At 45.0% G+C, this 17702-nt stretch overlaps 1 protein-coding gene across 3 annotated transcripts; it reads left to right on the top strand.

Moving 5' to 3' along the window:
• The first annotated feature begins 2739 nt into the window (after positions 1–2739).
• Positions 2740–14638, top strand: Grem1 (gremlin 1, DAN family BMP antagonist). Of its 3 annotated transcripts, none has more exons than XM_048459952.3 (2): positions 2740–2949; positions 10866–14638. In XM_048459952.3, the coding sequence occupies exon 2, from the start codon at positions 10867–10869 to the stop codon at positions 11419–11421; it is 555 nt and encodes a 184-aa protein (XP_048315909.1). In that variant the 5' UTR covers positions 2740–2949; position 10866; the 3' UTR covers positions 11422–14638. The 3 variants fall into 3 exon arrangements, with proteins under 3 accessions (XP_048315909.1, XP_087767431.1, XP_085552627.1); XM_087911305.1 differs by lacking the exon at positions 2740–2949 and adding an exon at positions 3056–3167; XM_085696501.2 differs by lacking the exon at positions 2740–2949 and adding an exon at positions 3250–3373.
• Positions 14639–17702: the final 3064 nt, after the last annotated feature.

Raw genomic sequence — 17702 nt, forward strand, 5'->3', positions numbered from 1 at the left:
CCTTCCTACAAATTCCTTTGGGTTCTTCTCAAATTCAGAGAATAGCTCTTGTCAGCATCTTGGGTTAGACATTCTATGAATAAATGGGTAGACATTCTATGAACAAACAGGTATACGAGAGGACTCCACCAATCAGTAGCCAATCAGGACACACTCCTCTCACATCACCTCAGGGTAGTTTGAAAGTAGCTTCATGAAATAGAAGCCATCATTTAGTTATTCTGGCTTGGGCACCTCAGATTGAGAGTTTCTCTTGGACCTGGGCATGGTGACTTGGACCTGTAATCCTAGCACTTGGAATGTAAATAGGAGAAGGCTTGCTGCAAGTTCAAGGCTAGCCCAGGCTACATTCTGATACCCTTTCTAAATTTCCTCTCTTCAAAATACCTTTAACCTTGATGGTATTGAGTAATTCTTTTTATTTCCCCTTTATTAAAAGCAGGTTTTAATTGTATAGTTAGGCTTAACGGATTCTAAAGAATCTCCCCTCTGTTACTTTCATCCAGATTTGATAATGGTTGGCAACAACTGGTTACTTGGTTGTTGCAGACCCAGAGTAAAACACTTGCACCTCTAAATAAATATTTGCAGACACCCTGGCCTCTAACTGAAGAGGTTAGGCCCCTGCTGTTGCGGTTGCAGTGGTCATAATCTCCACACTTGGCTCAGTCTACAGTCCTACTTACTGGAAATATGCCTAACTTTCTCAACCCACAAGAATTTATCAAATCCCAACTATGTGTTAGACATCACATTTTGTGTCGTGTAATCAAAGCAACCAAAAATAGCCAAGGCCCTGCTCTCATGAAGTTTACATTCTAGAAAATACTTAGGTGACAGGGAGAGATGGATGGTGATGATGAGAAAAGGTGACGTAACAGCTGGGAGATGAAGTGGGTGTGGAGGAGGCCTCAGCATCAGGGCTCAAAAAAAAAGGAGGGTAATTTCACCTCTGTGCATTTTTATTTGGAATAGTGAGTTTGAGGGGGGGGTAATTAAACCTTTGATTTTAGATAAGAAGAAGTTAATGAGTTTTGAAAATAAACTTCCCCTTTTCCTGAGGGAAAACTGTTCTCACCCTAGCTCCATGCACCCTTTTCGTGGGCTCCAGGGGACTCTGCATTCATTGAATAAAGAACATTGTGGGTTTCTGACTCATAGCTCTCCTTAAGCCCACTTGACCAGGGTAGACCTTGAAGCCCATCCAAATGTTCCTATTCTGTGGACAGCTATGAACCATGGAACAATTTATGAGATGGGGTAAAAGGCACTATGGAGTTCATGCATAGCACCTGCCATTTGTACGAAGAGCTTTCAGTACCTCCTAATTCTGGAGGTAGTGACAGAGGCTTCCTTCTTGCTTTATTGATTAAAAAGCAAACAAACAAACACAAAACCCAAGTATCTTTGAAGAAGTATTCAGGGTGTTTCTTGCCCCCTCCCCTAACACTTGGTAAAAAGGATGTAAAAATGTACATACATGGACATATATGTATGTATATATGCCTGATGGCTTATGACTTGGTTTTATTTTCCTTGTCAAGAGCTTATGTCACAAAAGTTTCATAAGCGTTTTGGTTCTTTTTGCTGTAAGCATCGCAGGCATCTTCAAATTTCCTTCTTGACACATCTTTGCAAAATCTTCACTTGACCTGACTGGTGCCTTCAGACCTGGCAGATGGGCAGATTTTTTCACGGACTGCACCTTCAACACGCAAACCCGATGGCTTTTTGCAGATCCGGTTTTCAGGCTAAGAGAAGAGATGACTGTTCACTCACCAGTGGGAAAATATTTGTATCATTTCTGTGGGTTTCTCTATCCATCAGGTTGCTGGTTATGACTCCAGTATGTGCTAGCAGGTTTTCCCTTAAGTAGGTTTTCGTCTGAAACTATTGACAGTCATTTCCTTGCCTAAAATTATTTCCCCCTTAAAAAAAATTAAAAAAAGAAAAAAATTATTTCCCCCTGATTTGCTCATTTCGGATGTACTACAGAAAAACCCTGCTTGCCGAGCGATTGCTCTTTCCCTCTTTAAGGTCTTTTACTAATAGGAACGTTAACTGACCGCCGAGGGTCCGTTTAGTTTTATTCTTCCTGCCATGCACTCAACTGAAGCAGCCGGACATCTGAGCTGAAGAAGCGGGTGGAGGGCAAGGAGCAGAGGGTGTCCTGTTGGCTACAGGCTCCTGCTGACTGCTGACGAGTCGGTCCGGGTTAACACCAACGCAAGGGTCAGCGCCCTCTGAGTTGGGGGCCTCAGGCATAGCCGCTAAGACTCCTCCTTTGCTTGACCAGAGACCCAGCAGTGCCATGTCCCCCAGTGGTGAGGAACCACCTAGTTTGTAGCGATCCATTGGTTGTTGTTTTACCTAGTGCAGCTCTGGCTCCTCGGAGGGGGACTCCACGCAGACGAAGCTCGGCAGGCTAGAGGAGAAGCCCAGACCTGGGGCTGGAGAGGGGATGAGGGGCTGGGAGGCGGGGTGGGGGGATTTCCTCCCGCGCTCCCCTCTCCAACGGGAGCGGAAAATGTGATTTGCTGTGCATTCCAGGCGCGGTTCCCTGGGGTGACCTCTCCCACCCAGTTGGGCGGGGGGAGTAGACAAAGAGGCGAGGCGGGCGGAGAGGGGACCCCGCAGGGAAGCAGGAGGGGTGCAGTGGGCGGGGGCAGTACCGGGAAAGGGGGCGGATAGCGGGTCCTGCGGTGGCGACCGTGCCTGACCAATGGAGAGACGCGGCCCCGGGCGCCGCGCTTAGCCGGCGGCATTTAAATGGGAGATCCTGAGATGCCCGACACTTGGTGCGCCCTTCGCGGACCTGGAAACCCAGCGCACCGCGGTAGCATCACTCTCCGTCGTTCCTCCGGCGCCGAGCAGAAGTGGCTCGGGCCGTGGTCGCACGCAGGGCCACGAGTCCACAGAGAAGGACCTGGAGACCCACCGCACTGACAGGTGAGCGGGGTGGCACTGGGTGTGTGTGTGTGTGTGTGTGTGCGCGCGCGCGCGCGTGCTTTCGCGTGCTCTAGTACCCAGGCTAGTCAAGCGATCCCCAGGGTCCGTACCACTCCAAGTCCCTCTCAGTTGTGGCGTAGTCCCTCGGTGCACCAAAGTCCTGGAGTTCCCTGGGGTGCGCCTTGAAGAATTCGAGCCTGGTGCTTTCTGTCGCGGAGGTAGATACATGGTGACTTCGCTGCGCTGGGTCTGCGGGGGGGGGGGGGGGGGAGTAGGAAGAGGAGAGAGATGTCAAGAGAGGGCATCCAGTTTCTACTTGTCGGAGTCCAGCAAACCCCGGTCCTGGAGCTTGAAGCACAGAGCCCGTGGGAGTAGCCAGCCAGTATAAGGCACAGCGTTGCCTGGGTCTGAGCCTGGGAGCCGGGTATGTGTGAGCAGAACCGACCTTGCTACTAGTTGCTATCGGAGATAGTGTCGAGGATGGAGCGCGGGGCTAGGTCTGGGGCGTCTGTAGGGGCGGCCGTCCCAGAGTGCTGAGTGGTAACTGCTGCGGACTTGAGAACTGGTGGCATGTGCGTTTATGGGTATGGCAGATGTGATGGAGAGTTATTAGGTAAGGCAGAATCCGCCAGGCTTAGCAACCTCGAAGAGTCGGGGGTCCGGTATCTCGTAGCTAGAGTGCATTGCTGCCTGCGGTGCTCCTGCGGCACGTGCCACACACTTGTGCTAGCGGTGCGCAGGCCTGCGGGTGGCTGTCTGTTCTGAGCCTCTTGGGTTCCGCGCTCTCATCCGTCTTCTGCAGACGTGCAGGCGCCGGGCAGCCACCACCGGCTGGTTCCCACTTCCGCGGATGCCGGCTGATCGGTACCCGACAGGCACTCGTCTCGCCTCGCTGCACCTCGCTAGCAACTCCGCTCTAATATCCACACCGCATCTGCTCCTTGCCGGCTCCTAAACCTTTTCCGTGAGCCCTCTCTAGATAGAGTGGAAGGCTAGAGCGAAGAGGACGTCGATGTGGCTGTCATCTCCGTGGTTGTAGTTATTTGCAGAACTCTAGTTTGGAAAGAATAAACTCGCAATAGCTCTGGACTGGCTGTTTGGCTTCTGGCACGCTTCAGTTTAGTGTTTTCCTATGCCGGGCTCAGGGGAGGATCCACCAGCGAGGCTGGCGAGGACGTGAGGTGATCACCCTTTGCTGGGAATACCTTCTGAGAGCCTAGACTGGCTTGCTGGTCTAGCTCAACAGCCCTCTTCTCTTTCTCAGCCGAATCCAAATCCCGACTCTTTGATGGAGAAATATAGCCTAGAAGTGAGGGGTTAAAATCTCCTCCTAACTGTTGGAGGGCAGAATGATGACCATCAGTAGGTAATCGGATCTCTTGGTGGAAAGAGCAAACCCAAGCGGTGCGCACGTCTGTTTATGTTCCCTTGAGATGGTGCCAGGATACGAACTGATTAAAACAATCTATTGTGTTCAATGGGCTTTAAGCTGTCCCTGCGACTCCAGAGTGGTGGTTTCCTTCTGACTGCTCTTACAAGTTAAATAAATAGCGTAGAAGAGGTTAAGATAACCCCATCCCAGGGTGAGGAGTCTTCTTTCACCCCATGGCTGCCCTCCCTCCCTCCTTTTTCTTTTTGGGACAAGGCAGACAGCACAGGGGTCTTGGGAGTACAGGCTTTTCAAAGCAAAGAGGGAAAAGAATCTTAAGAAAACAAGCTCCTCCCTCACTACCACCCCAACCAAGTGTGCAGATGTAGGAGCGTCCATTATTTTCATCGGATACGCTGTACAGTTGGATTTGTTAGACATTACTAATTATTTAAGGGGTGTGTGTGTGTGTGTGTGTGTGTGTGTGTGTGTGTTTAACCCCTAGGTCATGGTAGGAATTAGAGTCTTTTGTAAACTTTGTAATTTCACAGCTTTCCCGTTTTCTTTAAAGTTCACTTTGGTTGAAATGTTTTGGTAACCTACAATCTGTAGGAAATCCAGATTGGCTAATGTGGCTTTCACGCCAGGGCTTACACAGGGAAGAGCAGCAGCACATTAAGTCCTCACATCTCTCAGTGTCCACCTCCTGCCCTTCTAAACTGAAGCTCTTGGTGACCTCAGTCTTAATTGTCCACTATCCAAAGTGATAGAATCCAAAGAAACCCCACACCCTAGACTTCTCCCCCAAGAAGTGCTTGGTGGCAGCAAAGCTCTGGAGTATGTTCCAAAATACAAAGCCAAAGATGCACAGGAAAACTCTAACCTTTTATGTCAAGGGAAGAGGAGGGAGGCAGTTAGGAGCGGTGACTGCAGATTTAACTAAAGGCATTGACCAGGCAAGTGCTACCAGCCCATGTCTTACATCTGCAAAGAATTTCCTTTAGTTTTAACATATGTTCTTAGAAATGCAAAGTACAACAGGAATTCCTGTGACAAGAGAAGTCTTTTCCTTCGCATGCAAACATGAAGATACAAAATAGATAATTATTAGATTTACAATATTCTTCAAAATTTATTGCTTTAGAAAGCAAATCCACATGTTCCTTGTTAAATGTACTGTGCTGGATGTCATTGGCAAAGTGACTAAGGACATGTTTGGTGTTAGACAGAACTGGGCTCACATCCTGGCTATCCACTTTATAAACTATGTGACCTTGGATGGATTCCTGGTTAATAACAGGAAGACATTATTATATACCTCATATTTTATTGTGACATTACATGGATAGTATTTAGCATAATGCTTGACATAGTAAGGGCTCAAAAATAAGAGGTACCTTTTTGTTAGTGGCTGTGTTGGGCAGGAGAGACCAGAGGGTGATTTTGAATTTAAACTGAAATCCCACTTTATACTTACATAGCTTTTGTTACAAAATGCAGCATATTTGTTGACCATCACTCAGTAGTGCTGTTTGATATTTATATTCTCTAATTCATTTCCCATTGATACAAATATTGTATACAATTACTAACATCACTAAAACATACCTTTTCTAGGAAACCACAGAAGATATTTAACCACCAGGTGTCTCCTTCCCATTCTGTGTTGTGTTAGGTTCCAGCCTGACTTAACCCGAATAGGTGGGTTATAGTTAAGAGTTTGCAACATGCAGGGAATAAAATTTATGATGTGTGCTAATCATTAATTTTTCTTATCTCCTTGATGTAACTTCTCTGAGAAATATATCAACCTTTATTCTTATTAAGGAATTCTCCAGTTAATTTCTAAAGGCTGATTCTAAAATTTAAATTAAAGATCTAACTAAAGCTAACTTTCACTCTTCCTAAAGATTAAGGGCCAAGGGGAAAAGAAAGGGATTTTTTTTTTTTTTTTTACAATCCAGCTAGCCCATAAAGCCTTCACAGTCAATTCCAATGTGTTTTTATGCCGGGAGCTGATGTCATTCTTGTTGCCTGTCTTTCTAAGAGTTGGTCAGCAGCAACAATGGACTAGGTCAGGTACAGATATCTGAAGTTCACTGTAATTCCTACCGGAAACCCCATTTAACTCACTGAGCAGGTTGCTTGGTTAATGTGAGAGACACAATGAGCAATGAGAAGTGTGCTGAAGGGAACTGGTCCTAGATTTCCTAAATACACCAAGAACATTGGAAACAAGTTATCCATACTATTTGGATTTCCAAATCTCCAGAATCTGAAGACTATGCTTCGTGCTTTTCTGAATTTTGGATAAATTATCAGGGTAGAGGTGATTACTATGGCATATCTTGTTTGTAGGTGTTTATTCTTGAACACCTAGGGAACTGGGAACAAGTAGGAGGTAGGGAAGACCTGCTTTGAGGAACTGTCCTTTGAGATAAGTGATTGGAGGAGGGTGGTGGCTAAAGGAGAAGAGATGAAGGTGAAGTAAAGTTTGCTGGCAGAGAAGGGTTTCAAAGAGAGCTCACTTAACAGCAGAAATGCATGAAGGGTGATGATAAGGTGAAGTTTGGAATGAAGACTCGCACCGTCTGTAAAGGAGAACCAATGCTTGCTGGGTGTCACGGTGTATGCTCTAAGTTCATGGGATGCTACCCAATGCAATAACGTGAACAAATCATTTTATGAATGGAAATCACTATGGAGTTAATGATTGGACATGGGTGGCAAGACACGGGGACCTAAATCTGGACCAGCTTTTGGGTTGATTTTGAGTGATTCCGCGCACGACTAGGAGTTGGCATGGAAAGAATGGTCCTCCGGGAAATCCTGGCTTCTTTATTTCTTGCCCACCTGTAGTAGGTATAAGGCACTGTGCATTTGGTGGAAACACAGTTGCAATTTCAAGAGGGAAAACCCCTAATTCCCTGATTGAGTCATCAAGGCTAGTTGGTAGGAGGCTTAGATGAGGGGATGCTGACTGGCAGAGCTGGCTTCAGCCGTGCCTGTGTTGCTGCTCCCCATGCCCTTTCTCAAGTGGACCACCAGGACGACCACCAGGAGCACACTGGGCAATCGACTTGAGTCAGCGCACTGCTGTGGCTTCTCTTCCCTGATGTTCTTGGAGGATTTTTGTTTGTTTGTTTTTGTTTTAAAACTTTTTTTCTGAAACAATGTAAAGTTTAAGAACTTGAAAGCCTAACAATAAACATTAAATATTTAAAAGGAAAAGCATTTTAAAATGGAAAAAATACTTTCTACACCCAGTAAATCTTAGTTTGAATGTTTTCTTTTCTTTTCTTCTTTCCTTCAATGACATAGGAACAGAAAGTTTTCCCACACTAAATCCCAAACTATAGTCAAGTAATTGTGAATATATTGCTTGATTGTTAGGTTAAAACAAAATTCATAGTATCTTGCACAGGACCAGATAAAGACTTGAGACCACTAGGGGTTTTTTTAGAAGAAAAAAGACAAGTATTATAGGAAGCTGTCTAGATCTGTCCCGACTCTCAGGAACCAAAGTCCCTGCAGTTAGCTCACACCTAGACACCAGTCACAGTATTTTTAAATGCAAAGAACAGAAATTGTATGTAGAAATTTATGTAGTGCAATAATCAACCACTTAACAAATATTAATAAGCACCTCCTCGAAATTAGGCACAGAGGGTCAGATGGTGCATTAGCTCCCATCAACTCTCAGAATAGGTATCTGTTCTATAACTGATGCAAATATACCAGGAAAGAACAGGTCGGTCTATAAGCCTGAGTCCTGAGTTAGTTGGGAAAAATAAATTGCAGCTTTGTGAATGGATGTTTATAGAACAGTATGGCCCCATGACATAAATTGCTACATGCATTCAAAATACATCCACAGTCATCTTCAGGTTGGCCTCTGTGGCTGTGGACATTGAGACTCTGGGCCTGGAAGGAGTGAATTGGCTTAAAGGTTATTATTTTTATTATTACTATTACTATTATTACCATTATTTTATGTGGAAGAAGGTTGCCAACCTAGGTCTAGGGCCATCTATGTAATATTCTCCTAAAATTAGCAATGAATATGTTTTATTTTAGCTCTTGGCCTTTTCGTTTGGATTCTGGTCCTCAACTGAGAGACATCAGAAACTTGTGACAGTGTCTCAGATTTGCATTGTAGTCTCTGGAAGACAGAGTGGTCATGGATCAAGTTTCTCTGGCCTCTGGAGAAAAATCTGTACTATTTTATAACTGGACTATTTTCATAAGTGATGTTTTATAAGACAAAACAAAGCAATTAATTTTTTTTGTTGTGGTGGTCATCATGGCTCTGTTTAAAGAACAGGGATGTTGTAACATAGGCTGACAAAAGCCAGGGAAGCTACAGTTGGAACAGGAGTTAAATGTCACATTATCAGCTCCAAACTTGAAGCCTCTCCAAAGTATTAAGTTAATGTGGAAAAATGATGCATTTAAGAATATTTTTAATGCAACATTCAATTATCTTAGTTTGACATTAGCCTTGGGGTTGAATGGTCCTCACTTGCCAGAAGTTGTCCCTTAAAGCAGGTACATCGTACCCTGCTTTTGTCTCTTAACGATGATTAGTCTAGATAATGATACCAGCTTGTCTGGTTTCTTGGAGACTGAGGTTACATTAAACGAGGTTATATTAATAAGCACTTAGTGGTCATCACATGCAATACTGGTATTCAGCGGGGAGAAAATGGATGCTTCACAGCTGTGGTCTTGTGGAACAAACCGTAGGCATGGGGCAAGGGAAGCCTTAGGCCACTGCCATGCTCAGAAGAGAGGCTATGAATTTGAAACTGTTCTCATTGAAAAGAAAATCCTTCGATGTTTTAGTAACTCCTAGTGTGCCCCATGCCAACAAGTGTTACAGGCCTCGAGCTGTGTGGAAAGGCCAAGGGACTAAAACAGGGTGTACATATTAACAGTTCCCCAGATGACTGCAGCCAGGCCAGGCAGGCTGTCTGCTGCCTCTCTTTTCCTTCTCCTCCTGTCTGCCCTGTCTTTTCTAAACAACCGTGCCTCTGAAAGAGTCCCCCTTTTTCTGATTTGTTTTGTTCATTCCATTCATGTTCCTGTCTCTCCATCTGGACTTCTTCTTGTCCCCTACCCTAGTTTTGCTTCACTTATTTCTCTAATAAATATTATATATGCTTTCCATATATGAATCAGATGGAGGTCCAGATTTGCTTACAATTCACTGCCCTCAGAGTCTTTGATACGTATGAACGTAAATATTCCATCCACTTATTCTATTGTGCCCATTTTCTATCTTTATTTCTTCATTCACTCTTATATATTTTAGATGTAATTATCTACACACAAAATATACACGTGAGGGGCTGGAGAGATGGCTCAGTGGTTAAGAGGACTGGCTGCTCTTCCAGAGGTCCTGAGTTCAATTCCCAGCATCCACATGGAAGCTCACAACCATCTGAAATAAGACCTAGTGTCCTCCTCTGGCGTGTGGGCATACACGGAGGCAGAATGTTGTATACATAATAAATAAATCTTTAAAAAATATACATGTGACATGAAAATAGAAGAAGGGCTATTTGGGGAAAGGAAGGACACAGGAAAGCAGTAGGGGAAGTAGACATAAACACTGCACAGGGACAGATATGTATGAAAATTCATATTGAATTTTTGCACAGCAACTTAAATATTAAAATCAAAGAAATGAAAGGCCTACCTGGTCAACTAATCAGACAAAAAAATTCTATGCATACATAAAGACCCATAGATGAATGACATATTCCAACACTTAAAAAGGTAGAAAAGTGGAGGGTGCAGAGATGGCTCAGCAGTTTAGAACACTTTCTGTGCTTCCAGATGATCTGAGTTCAGTTGTCAGCACCCACACTGGGTGGATTACAACTGTCTATGGCGTCAGCTTCAGTGACTCTGAGGCCCTCTTCTGCCCTTTCCCGGGGTACACATGACATAAATGCACACACATGACATAAGAACACACACACACACACACACACACACAGAGAGACAGAGAGACAGAGAGACAGAGAGAGAGAGACAGAGAGAGAGAGGTCATGACACAAAGAACGACACCAGGCGTCTCCATCCTCTTACCTCCTGTCCAATGGCCTTCCTCTTTCCTCTTAGGCTGTTCTGTCACAGGCCTCTTGGTCTCTTTCCAATGCCGGAATAGTGAAAAGTCTCATGTTGTCAAATTCAAGAATAAAAAAAAAAATAAAATTCAAGAATAAATACAGTTAAGTGAACACTGAAAAGATCACATGCAATTGTGTGAAGAACCACTGGGGAGTTGGTGCAATGAAGAGACGGGCCCTGGCTGAACTTAAAGCTTGGCAAATTCACTGTGTGACTGTATTGAATTATTCAGTTTGACGGGCAGGAGAGGAACGGGAATAATAGAATCTAATAGCTGGTGATAATGTAAGAAGTAAGTGCAACTTTAGTGTGTAGAGAGTACGATGTAAGATGTTAGGTGCAATTACTGATTTTTATGAAATAACTTTCTCATTGTCTGTGTCTCCTCTTCTTTGCATCCCTCGTCTAGAATGAACCGCACCGCCTATACTGTGGGAGCTTTGCTTCTCCTCTTGGGGACCTTGCTACCGGCAGCAGAAGGGAAAAAGAAAGGGTCCCAAGGAGCCATCCCGCCTCCAGACAAGGCTCAGCATAATGACTCCGAGCAGACCCAGTCCCCACCACAGCCTGGCTCCAGGACCCGGGGGCGGGGCCAAGGGCGGGGTACTGCCATGCCAGGAGAGGAGGTGCTGGAGTCCAGCCAAGAGGCCCTGCACGTGACAGAGCGCAAGTACCTGAAGCGAGATTGGTGCAAAACTCAGCCCCTGAAGCAGACCATCCACGAGGAGGGCTGCAACAGCCGCACTATCATCAACCGCTTCTGCTATGGCCAGTGCAATTCCTTCTACATCCCCAGACACATCAGGAAGGAGGAAGGCTCCTTTCAGTCTTGCTCCTTCTGCAAACCCAAGAAATTCACCACCATGATGGTCACTCTCAACTGTCCTGAGCTACAGCCACCCACCAAGAAGAAACGGGTCACACGCGTGAAGCAGTGTCGCTGCATATCCATCGATTTGGATTAAGCCAAAGCAGGCACATCCAGCCTGTCATAGCCATGCCGAGAGCCACACCTAAACCACCCGATTCCTACTTGGCTTAAACCTAGAGGTCAGAAGAACCAGCAGTTGCTTCCCGACTGGAGGCTGCTTATGCATAGTGTATGCGCATGAGTGTGCATGGGTGTTGTGTGTGTTTCCAAACACCAGCGGAAACAACCTCTGCTAGAAGGCACTTCCTGTTACTCTGCTTCAGACGGTCGGAAACGCCCACACCACCGGACCCAAACCCACAGGGGCAGGGCTGTAGATGGCTTTGCCTCTGTGTTCCATGCGCCCTCCTGGGCACCAGGACTTCACTTGAGAATGAATACTAACGAAGAGGTAACTCCGAGGGCTGCATTAGACTTGGAACCATTCAGTGCTTGCCCTTTTCTTCCACAACCTATCCCTTTCTTTGCTCTCCCTGATATCTCAGCCTTAGCCCATATCCCTAAATTAATGCATTTGATCGTGGGTGTAAATGTTTTCCAACCTGTGATGAACCTCCAGAATGTGGGGAGACGGTGATGGAGGACAAACAAGATGGAGGATGGACACAGGACCGTTGATCAAGGCTGAGCACCAGTTTGGGACACTGAAATTCAGTATTATGATGTCCAGAGTTTGAAAGCTGTTCTCCAAAAACAGTGTGAGCCTTACTTCGTGAAAGGCTTTTCCTGATATTTAAAAGAACCCAGATACACGGAGGTGAAATATAACCACAGACACACACACACACACACACACACACACACACACACACACCCAAACCCCAATTTTCTGTGTCTGTCTCTGTAATCTCCTGGCATTAACTGTAACCCAAAGTTAAAAGTGAAAAATTGACCACTCCTGTTTTAAGAACAAAGCAAGCGAAACAGAAAGAAACATGGCCTCCCATTTTACTTTGCCTCTCAGGGGGACAAATGAGAGTCTTGCACACTGGGATAGGAAAAGACAAAAAACCTCCTTAGCTTGGTTTTGTTGGACTAACATTGCTTTTCTGTTATTCCTGCAAAATGCTTCTGAGATGCACAACACTGTGCTAAAAATCCTGCCTTTGCTGAACACATGTGCCAAAAAGGAGTTGTCTAAGATGAGAGAGCTACCTGCCCCTTTCCAGTTAGACATGAATGGCGGCTTTTCTGTTTTTAGGAAAGGACCAGAAAGGGGGCAGAATCAAAGGGATTGTGGCCAGCTAGGTAGCGTCTGGAGGAGAGCTAACAGCTGAGACTGCTTCTAGAAGGTCTATGAGAAAGTTTCATTAGGACAGCAGAGCGTTAGGTATATTAACAGGCTATCTATTCCCAGTGGGTCAATTCTGCATTGCAATCATTATGTCTCCCATGGATGTTCTTTGAATACATCTGGGCTCTCCAAATGCCTACTTAGCACTTATGTTAGGGCCAAAATGAAAGGTAGCCTTGATCCATTTTGGCCTGGCAAAGCAACACTTCTTAAGATTGAGTGAGATTCTAGCTATAAATGCCCCTTTTTGTCTTTTCCTCTCAGAGTCACTAGTTAAGTTATGTGTCATTTGGAATGTGTCATTCACTGCCCATCAAAGCTGCCACAGTCAAAGAAACATTGGATGTAAAGAAACTATTTTGGTCTAGCTCCCTCCCATGTGGCATCTAAATGGAAACCATGCTGTAAGGCAACAACCTTCTTGAATCCCCAAAACACTGGGTCTCATTTTGAAAGTTGACAAGTCGCTGCTGCTGATTCCATAGTCGATGAGTGTGTGCAAGCCGAGTGTGTGTGCTTCATTGGTACTGTATGTGCCTTCCATGAATCTTTCTGTCATCCACACGCACCACCCACAGGATGGATGCCATTTGAGCCTACAAATGCGAAAGCGAAGTTTTGAGGGAAGTGAAGAACGAAAACTAAAAGAGGAAGAAACTAACATTTAAAACCACACCAGAGAAGAAAGGTGACACTCAGAGCTAAGAAACACCGAGAGTCTTAATTCTGCCACAAGCATGCACTATTGTTATAAAGTAAGTTAGGTTGGCGGCCACAGTCACCTTCCAGGTGCTTAGACGATAGTCTCTCACGTAAGTTGGATTTGGTTCACGTGAAGAGGATTGCCTCAAAATGAACTTCATCGGAACAATCAGCTTCATAAGTAGCCATAAAGCACATCATTGACCAAAGAGGGAAATGCCTGCCTTCCTCACCATGCCTAGACCAAGACCCTCACAAATTCATGCCCTTCATCACGTATCAGAGATGCTCTGTCTGTGGCTGAGTTTGGACTCATCAGTGACATGCTGATGTGTATTTTCTCCAACACTGTAGTGAAACTGTTTTATGGTAAGATAGTTGTGATCTCGATCCTACCTATTAAAATAATGCCAGATACCAAATACAAATCTTATGGGGTTCTCTTTGTGCTTGGTACTGAAAGAGGGAAACCACACACCTTGTAAGTCTGAGTGCTTCTTTGCAACTATCCTTTTCACAGCTCAAAGGTATAAGTGAAAAATCTGGAGGGAAGGATAATTTCCACCATGTGGAATGTGAATAAACAAAAAGTTATGGTTATTTAATATAATTATGAATTCAAGTCCTTTGGTTACTGTGATTTCAAACATGCTTTCTTTCTCTATTTTATATGACGACCTCTGAGTTGAGCAAAGGAGAAACTGACCATTGTACGTCGTTAGGGACTTTTGTCAGATCAGAGGGAAATGTGATGTTGTCACATATGAGGAGATGTTACCCAGTAAAGGATGAACTTACGTTCTTTAAAATTGTTTGTTGCTTGAAGGTTGACACTTCTGAAACATTTTGGGGAAGACTTAAGTGTTATTTTGAGATACTTATAGTGTATGTATGCAACCAAATCGCAGATAATGATGGCTAGTCCACAAATACATATGAACAGAACATTTCTGAATGAGAAATCCATGCTGAAAGAAATTCTATTGATTTGTCATTCCTCAAGATATTTAACACCATCTACATTGTGTATTTAATCTGCTTTAATCATTTTTAAACAATAAAGGATTATTATATAGGCTATGATCGAACTACCTTGCTATGGATGAGGGTGAGGTGGGATTTAATGGTCTCATAAAAGCTAATTTGGCTTAAAGTTTTATGAATCTGTAATTAGAATTTTATTTTCACCCTAATAACATACTATATAACTGTTGCAAAAAAGCAATCAATAAATTAAACCTCTTCTTTTTGTGTATGTGTGTTTGAATTTTAATGTGGTGGTTGTCTCTCAGTAGGGGCTAGGGGCAGGGAGATGGGCAGAAAAGGGGTCAGGGATTCACTTGACCCAGAAAGGAGGAAGAAGCAACGTACAATGAGCTCTCTTATTTTAAGAGGAATCTATTCATTATGCCCATATCGTTTGTCCATCTGTCCTCTCTCCCTCCCTCCTTCCTTCCCTCCCTCCCTCCCTCTCTTCCTTCCTTTTTCAATTTATTTATTTTATGTGTATGAGTGCTTTCTCTGCAACTATGCCTGCATGCTAGAAGGGTCATTAGATACCATTACAGATGGTTGTGAGCCACCATGTGGTTGCTGGGAATTGAACTCAGGTTCTCCTGAAGAGGACCAGTGCTCTTAAATGCTGAGCCATCTCTCCAGCCCCCCCTTCCCTCAGATTTTACTGATTCTCTTTGATTTCCACAGTGACACCTCAGACCCACGCAGTTAAAAACAAAGGAGGCTGGCTTGAGACTGAATCACCAGCAGTCTCTCCAAGCTCAGCTAGATGGTACGGTTTTGACAGAGGCCCTCAGAGACCAGAGGGCTTGACACACATATTTGATAATAGCCTTGTTACAGAGGGCTAAGGAAGAAAGATGAAGAGAAAGGTTTGGATTTAATAGGAAAAGAGTCATAACGAGGAGAGCTATCAGCAGTACCATGGACTGACTTGGGGAAGGCGAACTTGTTTTTCTTGGAAATGTTTTAAAATGTGCTAGATACCAATCCATAGGAATACAAGGAAAGTTAGTTCTCTGAGATCATATGAGTTCCTAAGAGTTCATCTCCCCCTGGACATACAGAATCCTGTGGCATTGGTTAGCTGACAGCAGTTATCAAATCCCAGCAACCAGGTGTGGAAAGTGCTAACATTGCACACTGTGCTAAGATGTGTGTCGTTCCACAGTTCTCAGGACAGCTCAATAAGGAAGGCACCATTATCCTCCCTAAGAGATAGACCTCATGTGGTCTTATTGTAAGATTTTTCAGTAAAGGTTGCCAAAGAAGTAAAAATTGTAAGACTTTTCCTCTCCTTAACAAGAGAAAGCAGACCCAACTATTGATGATTGTTTAAGGACGTCCATGCCCCTAGTAGGCATGACCAGGAGCTCAAGCTCAGAAGTACTAAGCTGAAGCTGCCCACCCCTTTCCCCTTTTTGTATACTTGGGGAGTGGGGCGTGGTCTGGAACATCCAGGGGCTTCAGGTAAGCCACATTCAGGCAGGCAGCAACATCTGAATAAGGCTGGAAAGTGGAGTGAACTCAACATAGAAGAACATCGTAGACTCGAAACTTTGTCTCCCACAGAAGAGTAAGGCATCTGAGAGTGGATTACCCAAGAGACTAATTTTTAAATTCATGCCATTCTCCTGCCTCTATCATTTTGGCTACTGGCTCTATAAGCGCTTGTCACTGTGTGCATACTTGGCAGATAAACAAATTCTAAAGAAACAGAGAAAAGCTAGAAACATGATATGTTGATAACCTGGAAATAACAAATCAGGGAAGAATTACAAAAAATAGCCAAATAGAAATTGTAAGGTTGGAAAACTAGTAGCCAAAATGAAAACTCATTAGGAGGGCCTAAAAGTAGATTTGACCAGCTAGAAGATCAAACATGAGAGAGAATGGAGAAAGAGGTAAGGGAAGGAGAGAAGGGTGAGGAAGAAGAGACTAAATTCAAATAGGAAAATTCTAATTACAGCACCCAGGAGGCAGAGGCAGAGGCATGAGGATCTCTGTGAGTCTAAGGCCAGCCTAGTCTCTATGGTGAGTTCCAAACCAGCAAGGGCTACATAGAGAAACCCTGTATCAAACAAACATACAAGCCAAAACCCAACCAAACAAGCAAAAATAAAAACAAAAAACCCAGATATGAAAGAGTAAATATCACTCTTGACCTTAAAAAAGTATTTTAAAATGCATTATAAAAACACTATGAACTGTATGAAAACCTGGTACATAAAAGAAAAAATTAGCTCATGGGCCCTGGGGAGGCAACAATGGATATACCACTGCAAAGAACAAAAATGTGAAGGAGAGGTGGGAAAGACAGGAAAATGGAGCAGTGTGCTCTATTGAAAGAGGCGAGCTAAAGATTTGATGGAAGTGACCAGGGTTGATTCTGGGCCAAGCCCTCCTCTTGACTTTAGGGGATGTGACAAATGTGGTTTCCTGGTCTTATGGAACTTGGCGTTGCTGGTAAAGACAGACATCAGAGAGGCAATAATGATCAATAGAACTGCCTTGGCGCCGAAAAAATGGGCTGGTACCTTATATAGAGAGAAGCTGCTGTGGAGACCGACTCTGGAGACCAACTTCCAGCACTGCATAGCGGTGGGCCACACGTGACAGACAGCGAAGAGACAACTCCCCCCCCCCCCCCATCCCCACCCCTGCACGCACTTGCAGCCTCGTGGCACAGACAGGGCAGCTACCACAACCATGACCAAGTACGTGGTGGAGAGATGGTAGGAGAAAGAGAAGAGGAAGGGTTTGAGCACTATGAAGAGAGTTGGACGCGAGATGTAAGGGCGATGAGCAACAGCCCGTGCTGCGACCCAAGGGCCATGTCTGGGGCTGTGGCCCTGCAGCCTCCGGGGTCTCTGTTGATGTCCATGGCCCATGTTACTACCAAACGCCGTCCAATGCCCCTGGTCTGGGCTGCCACCTGGGACTGTGTCAGTGTTCAAAGGCTGAGCAGAGCCTGAGCAGAGGCCCTGCCCCTCACCTGGACAAAGCAGAAGAGATAGTCCCACCTACCCACCCTTGATCCTCTCGCTGCCTATGGCAGGCTGGAGGGCTGGTCCCGAGAGCGGGAGAGACGGCCTGGTACCTCAACAGCCACAGCTCTCACGAGTACGGACCCTGCACCTCATCTGGGCAGCACAGTAGATCTGGCCCTGAGGGTTAAGCGTGGGAAGAGAGCCAGACCTGACCCGTGCCAGCTGCCGAAGGCAGGAGAGTTGGAGTCACCCTTCACCTGGGCGAAGTGGGAGAGCAGGAGGACTCACCAATTCAACTACCACTCAGGCCCA

This window comes from Myodes glareolus, chromosome 10, assembly GCF_982192425.1.
Source record: "Myodes glareolus chromosome 10, mMyoGla1.1, whole genome shotgun sequence".
Lineage (NCBI taxonomy): Eukaryota > Metazoa > Chordata > Mammalia > Rodentia > Cricetidae > Myodes > Myodes glareolus.

Coding starts and splice junctions, on each gene's coding strand:
- Grem1 (XM_048459952.3), top strand. CDS start 10,867: ATGAACCGCACCGCCTATACTGTGGGAGCTTTGCTTCTCCTCTTGGGG.